Source organism: Geospiza fortis, unplaced genomic scaffold (genome assembly GCF_000277835.1).
Source record: "Geospiza fortis unplaced genomic scaffold, GeoFor_1.0 scaffold590, whole genome shotgun sequence".
Classification (NCBI taxonomy): domain Eukaryota; kingdom Metazoa; phylum Chordata; class Aves; order Passeriformes; family Thraupidae; genus Geospiza; species Geospiza fortis.
In genome coordinates, this window is record NW_005054402.1 from 2,298,652 (window position 1) to 2,305,630 (window position 6,979).

At 39.4% G+C, this 6,979-nt stretch overlaps 1 protein-coding gene across 7 annotated transcripts in view; it reads left to right on the plus strand.

The window, feature by feature from the left end:
* MICAL2 (microtubule associated monooxygenase, calponin and LIM domain containing 2) overlaps positions 1 to 5,773 on the plus strand; it is a 55,381-nt gene extending 49,608 nt beyond the window's left edge. For 2 of the 7 annotated variants that reach the window (XM_031061185.1, XM_031061189.1), the window contains 2 exons: positions 885 to 973; positions 1,292 to 3,699. In XM_031061185.1, the coding sequence (XP_030917045.1) occupies positions 885 to 973; positions 1,292 to 1,678 (476 nt within the window). In that variant the 3' untranslated portion in view covers positions 1,679 to 3,699. Of the gene's footprint in view, positions 1 to 884; positions 974 to 1,291; positions 3,700 to 4,194; positions 4,253 to 5,550 lie in introns of those variants that run through there. The other 5 variants (XM_031061186.1, XM_031061187.1, XM_031061188.1 and 2 more) reach the window with 4 other exon arrangements.
* Positions 5,774 to 6,979: the final 1,206 nt, after the last annotated feature.

Consider the following 6,979-nt stretch of genomic DNA (forward strand, 5'->3'; position numbering starts at 1 on the left):
GAGTTGAGTTATGACAGACCTGAGCTGTAAATGAAGAAATCCTCAGTGGAAAATAAGTTGAGTGACCAAAATGCACTTTTTCGAATCACAGGTCAGAGTAAGGGATGAGATTTATCCAATAATATAAAGTTATTCTTATCTCCATTTAAAACTGGCCATTAAATAACATGATCTATAAGGACAAGCCATAACAGTGGCAGATTTACATGGATGCAGAGAATGTAGGTTATTTCTGTTACAATGTTATGGTCAGGAGTTGAAAGCAGTCGGACTGACCAAGCACAGTGTGATTTATTCCAGGCTCCAGGCTGCTGCAGAACAAGAGGTTCAGATCTTGGGTGCTTCATCCCACCTAAATCCTGGGGGTTTCCTTCCTTTTTTCTTTTTTTTTTTTTAAGTTTGGAATGGAATTGTCAAACTGAATTGAAATTCCCTTGTCTCTTCCAAAGTATTTGAGTAGATCGGAGTATTAACCTGATCTCCCTCTGCAAAAATACTAAAGATTCAAGGTCAAAGTGGTTCTTTTTCAGTGTGGAGATTCTGAAAAGATGTCTTTTGAGCAGATTATTGACCTTTTTTTTTCTGCTTGATATCTTGTGTTGGTTTGTAACTTTGTATTTATGGGATGTTGTTTTTTTGCTGTTTATTAATCTTACACCTGAGAGGTAGATAAATGACCTTGTGTTACTGAACTAATGTACAAATCTGTAAAAGAAAACTATTCAGAGCTGTTAGTCAGAATCAGTGCCAGGTTTCCCTTTCCTTTTGCTGCCCAACTGTTCATTATCCTGGTTTCATTTTTTGAATAGATGCAACAGTGATTTTTCACTCCATATATGTATAGATAACATATCCTGTAACTGATGATTTTTTTCTTTTTGTAGGTAAATTTTACTGTAAACCTCATTTTACGCACTGCAAAATGAGTACGAAACACAGAAAGAGAAGGGCAACAATACAGATCCATGGAAAGGTATGGAGAGATTTTATTCCCAATGCAATACTGAGGCACCTTTATCTGGGGCAGGGTGAAATACGTGTGTGTGTGTGTGTGGATGTTTTCTGCCTCATATGCAGTAAAATCAGTGCTAAAATACAAACCTCCTCCTTCTGTGAGTTTGGCATATCTAATAATAATCTGGTTCTCAATGGAATTTAGCTTTTCTATGCAAAGTAAAGTTGAACTTAGGAGCAACTGGAAATGTAAAGACTTGAAGACAGTAGCAGAAACTGGAATTACATACTTTAGAAACATATTTAACACTTTTTATTTTTTAATGCTTTTCCTAAGGAGGCGATAGACGCATGGAAGAAGGTGGAAGCCAAACCCACAGAGATCACCACAGAAAGCAGTTTGTCCACTGCTAGCAGTCCAGAGGACAGGTCCCCAGGTATCCTGACTTCCTTCTTAGGGGGCACGCTAAGCTGGCCCCTGCGGGTGACCAGGGATCTGCTTGACATTCCCAGCCGCCTGTCTAACTGGATGCATGGTTTCCTGCACGCTACCCACCTCCATTTCAGGGACAATGCATATAACTATACCTACCTGTACGAACTCCTGAGCCTTGGGGTGCCATTCCTCTGTGCTCTCCTAGAGGTACTCACTCACATGTACCAGGAAGCAGAGCTGTCACTTGAAAACGTGCTTGAATGGGTGAAAAGATTCTGTAGGGTTTGAATCTTTCCGTGTGTCTTGCTCAGTTGTGCCTTTCAAATTTTCGAAATTAACAGCCTGGCTATTTTCTCGAGGGGAATTTTTGGTTTGGAGGGCTTTGTTTTTGCTCTTCGTGCAATGTGACGCATGACTTCATTGAATGGTGGATTCCTTCTGATAGAAGCGAGGTACAATTGAAATTTTCAACACAAAATATACTGTATGTTAGAGCATGAAGGACAGTGTCCAAACACATTTCCAGAACATGGAGTCAGATGAAGGATATTTTCTAGATTATTTTCCCTCCTGTTTTATTCTGTGATCAGACCATTGGAGAAGATGGTACATTTTGAAACCATTTTTCTTTCTATTCTCCCCAGCTTATTTTTTTCTTTTTTCAGTTAGACCATGAAAAAATGTGTGTTCTTTCAGGAATATTTCTGACAAATGGCTGGGATTTGAAACCTGAGTAAAGCACGTAGCTTTTTTTTCCTTGCTTTCATCTTTGCTCTAGGTTATGAGATTTTTACTTGCATGAATATGTTTCAAAAAAATAGTGTACGTAATTCACATTGTTCCAAGTCAAATGCCTTTTACATTGCTTTACATGTGATGGATACCTTTTGTTGATAGTGGGTACTATCTGTTCTACTAATTTATTTGAAGTTTTTCAATAAATTTGAAGAGCAAATGATAGTTGAGTGAAGGCTTGATTGAAATTTTAAGTCAAAGAAACTGGTAGAAAGAAGGAGACCAAACATTCCTCAAGTCAAGGCTTCCTCATTTGGTGGCTGATACGAGGCATATCAATTTATGGAGCACTCCTCTATAACTGAAGTCACTCCTGTTGTGCCTCTGGGCAGGCATTGCTCCCAGTCTCTTTTGGAATTTTTTAAAAATGCAGGTTTAGAACAAACATAAAAAACCTAAAAATGTATTCTTAGGCAATAACTTCTTACTTGGGTAATTCATTTCAACATGTGCAGCTGGTAGCAGAAAGGTGAAATCCTATTATCTGGAGCAGCAGATGAGTAAATTTCTTTCAGATGTCCCTCAGTCTTAATCAGAAGGTCTCCCTTAATCTGTTAAACTGCAAGGACACAGTGGCATCCCAATGCTCATTACTTTCAGCCTAGTTGGCTAGCGAGGTAAGCATGCTCCCTGCCTTTCAATTACTTATTTATATTCAGAAGTTTACCAGGAAATAGGTAAATCCAATATGTATAACCTAAAATGAAAAGCATCTGTAGCATTTCTTTGTAGCCAGAAGAATGTGGCATAAACAATAGAAAATACTGTTGCATTCAGTAAGTACCAAAACTGAGAATCACCTGCCAGTGGTCTCAAATGACAGTGCTGCCTATGGGCTGGCAGGCCTTGGGGTTTGTTGTTTTGCTTTGATTTTATTTGATTTACTATAATGTGGGAAAAGATGATTTGAATTGTTTTGCCTCTTAGATATGGAAAGGAAATATGTCTGCTGTTTAAAATAAATGACAAACTGGATCTTCCTTCTAGATAGTTTGACTTTCTTTAAACTATGAGGATAAACTTTCCACATTTTAGAGTGGTTATGTATTTTAGGGAAAAAATGTTATTTTTATGCACAGAACTTGAAAAAGTGCTTGAAGAAAATTGTTAGATATAAGGTAGCATTCCATTGACAAAAATTGCCTTTAATGCTCAAACATGTATTCAGCCAAACTTTACTATGACATTGAGTGGACACAGCAGTAATTACAGTTACATGGTGGCCATCTGTATATATGTAATGTATCTGTACCTTTCTTAAAGCATTTAAAAACCTGACCTGGAAACACTGTACTATTTTTAATTATTTTCTAATGATAGAAACTGTTTCACCCCAAAAAGGAGGCAGTCTGCAGTGTAGTTACTCCTGCAACACAGCAAACTGCTAGGCAGTCGAGTTTCCAAATTTGGGCTGCCATCAATTTTGGTTTCAGTTTGTCAATAGGAGAGTCTTTAGGAACACTTCTTCCTAAAGTTTTCTCCTGCTGTTTGCTGTGGCAGAGAGAGCATAATGGTAAATGCCAAGAAACTTGGAAATCTCTGGCCAATCAACTTAAACCAAATGAATCTTACTAGTAGAAAATGTAAAAAAAAGATTTAAAAAAATAAATTAAAGTATGGTATTGATTATATATAGATTTATATAATGGGGCATAAATCCCTACATTTCCACAACAGATTTCAGGAACTTGTGTACTGAAAGTGTTTTCCTGAGGAATCTTAATTACTGTGTATATTCTACTGGGATTTTGCAGGTGATTCTGTTGGGAGGGTTATTTTATTGGTATTACTCCAATTGGTCGATTTTTTGACTTCTTCATCTTACTGTTCTGCTAGTAATACTCATACCTGCTTGTCCTCATTGATAATTGAATGAAAAGGGCAGTTCCATTTTGGCCAGTTATTCTTTGTACCGATGTAATCTTCCTGATGCTTTCCTACATAACCAAGTGAAGTTCTGTGTTTTCTTCCCTGCTGTCTTCTCTGCCCATCTCCCTCATTGCTTTTAGTCCAATTCAACATTCCGGTGCTGCACCCGCTCACTGGCTGAAGCCTTTCTGCTCTCAGGTGATTTTTTTTTTCCCAGTTCCAAAATTACATGACTAACCCTGTTGTTTGAAAGCATTTCATTGTGTGTTCTTGGTTTGTTTTTTTTGTTTTTTAACTGTTGGAGCAATCTGTGTGTCTGGTATATTAATGGAGCTTTGGCATGATTATTTAACCTGTTGCTGAGTTCACAGTTCTAGAAAAAGTAATGTTTTTCTCTCTGTGTCTGTGCATGTGCGCTTCCCTGTGCCTTTAAGGTAAGTTAGGCAGTAAAGGGTTTCTTGAAAGAACTTGTTAAAGCCTTATTTCTTTCAAAGAACTGCAGGAAAGATCTAAAATAAGGTCAGGGTGTGATTGCCCAGCTGATTCTCCAGGTTAACATGAGCACCTATTTGCACTGAGCTCACACACCCAATGAGCAAGCAGTGCCTGAGCACTTCCCTGCTTTCCTACTGGAAAAGTGTGGTGTAAAAGGTTCTGTAGGCAAAGCAGCCTAAACTGTGCAAGTTCTAGTCTTCCACCCCAAGTGACATTGTAGACAGGCCTAAAATTGACTGTTATTTTACATATTAACATATGTCACAAAGGTAATAAGTTAAAAGTGCATGTGGCTCTCAGGCTGAACTATCAACATGCCAGAGAGCTTTGGTTTGGGTGGTTTTATTGCCTGGGCCTTGCCTGGCACTCTGGTGATTGGGTTTCTTTTGCTGCCCCCCTCTCCATGACCAACTCCCACCATTGTTTTGTATGTATTTTTTACACAAGGTCCGGTTTGTATAATCACTAGGTGACAATCTAGAAGGGGAAGTGAATCCCAGCAAGAACCAAGGGCTCAGGCTGACCAGCAAGTACACTGAGGGTCTGGCTGATGTGGTCATAACCCAGCTGTCCCTACTGAGGACCCCTCTCAAAGGGATCCCTTTGGGAATGGATCTTAGGAGCAGTTTTAGGAGGGGCCAAACATCCTCTGCCATCCGCTCCATTTCACACACCTCAGCCAGGAATGTGGAAGGCAGCAGGGCCAGAGCCCTTATCTTGCTGCTCCGTACATTTGCACGACTCAGCCACTTGTATTGATTTGTGTGGGTATCCTAAAATGACTTGATGGCTCTGAAGGTCCCAACGCTGTGCACACACAGAATCTCTCAGTGTTTCAAACGTCATTTCCTGCACAAATGGCTGGGATGTGACTCCCAGTGTATTTCAGGGCTGCAGTGTGTTGTTACAAAGCTCAGCATGCTTTAATATGAAGGTCATGACATAAAGGTCTGCCATTTCAAACCACTTCCTATTGCTGTGTTTTTTACTCTCTGTTGCAGAGTCTTCCTTGCTCTTCCTGCTCAGTGAGGATTCTGTCCTTCTCCTCCTAAATCTTCTGTCTTCATTTTACTTTATAATCTTAATTGAATATTTTTATTAAATAGTTTTTAACTCTGTATTTAAATTTTCACATGGAAATTCTGTATTTTGCACATGGTGAAAATTGTTTTAGCTTTATTTATGATATCTGCTGTAAACAAAAATAAATGTAGTTCTTTATAAGTCTCCTTGTTTCATCTCTTCCTTTTATAAAGATTTCCTGGGTACAGAGACTTGGTAGTGACTTCACGCTGGTTTTGCACCTTCCTCTTGTGGTGGATGCTGTGGTGTCACCCTGCTTGTGGCCCGAGCAGAGGCCCCAGAGTTTCACTGTGGTGGTGTCATTGCATGTGTGTCCCTTGTGATGCACATCAAGGTCCCTGAGGAGTTGTCCAGGGTGACGGGTGCTGGGATTTACCCTTCCTGGGGATGAGGAGCTGGTGTTGGTGGGCATGGGGCACACACAAACAGCACTGTCCTCCTCTCTTTGGCCTCTGCTACCTTTCCTTTCACTGTTATTTTACATATTAACAAATGTCATAAAGGTAATAAGTTAATGTGTTTGGATTTTTTGTTGTGTTCAGGAAAAGCAGGTAATAACCCAGGATAAATGTTTACCTTTGCTACTTGCTCTGGAGTGCTCTTCCCAGTACCTGCTGGACCCCTGGAAGCTGAAGCTGGTGGTGACCCATTGCCTGTTAACAGTTGCCTTGCTTTATTTAATTGCTCTTTGAAAATTTTATTTTAATTTTTGTATTTTAAGCTGCTGGTGGAATTCTTTTTAAACAGCAGGTTCTCCAAAAGAGCTTTCCTAAGTCTTCCATCCCCTTCATTTTCTTTCTTTTGCTTACTCTGCAATTCTTAAGCTATAATCTCTTCCTTTGCATTTCGAGAAAAAAAACCCCAAACAAATCCCAGAAAGAATAGTCCCAAGAGTTTAATGGAAAGATTGTGTGATTTTTTTTAAGTGAATTAAAACTAAACCTCACTGGGGTTGTTTGAATGACAGAAACGATTTTTTAAAAATTGTTGCTAAACACAACATCATTGCCAAAGAAGAGCAAATGTTATTCTCAATGAACTATTCCATCTTCCCTGCCAAAGGAAAAGCCACCAGGCACAGTTAAAAGTTTGCTGTCCGAGGGGAAGATGATATCCATTATGAAAACATGGGGCAACCAATACCACTGAGGACAATGCTTGGCACTTAATTGTAGCAGACAAAGCAATTGGGGTAAAACCGAATTTGCTCTTTGCACAGTTTACAGTTTTAGGCCGAGGCAGTGACAGGGAAACGTCAGAAGAGCATTTTTGCCTGCAGAAGGGGATGATTTGTGTGGCACTGAGGTGTTGAGAGGCATCAGCTGTTCATGCTGTTCTCCTAAAGTT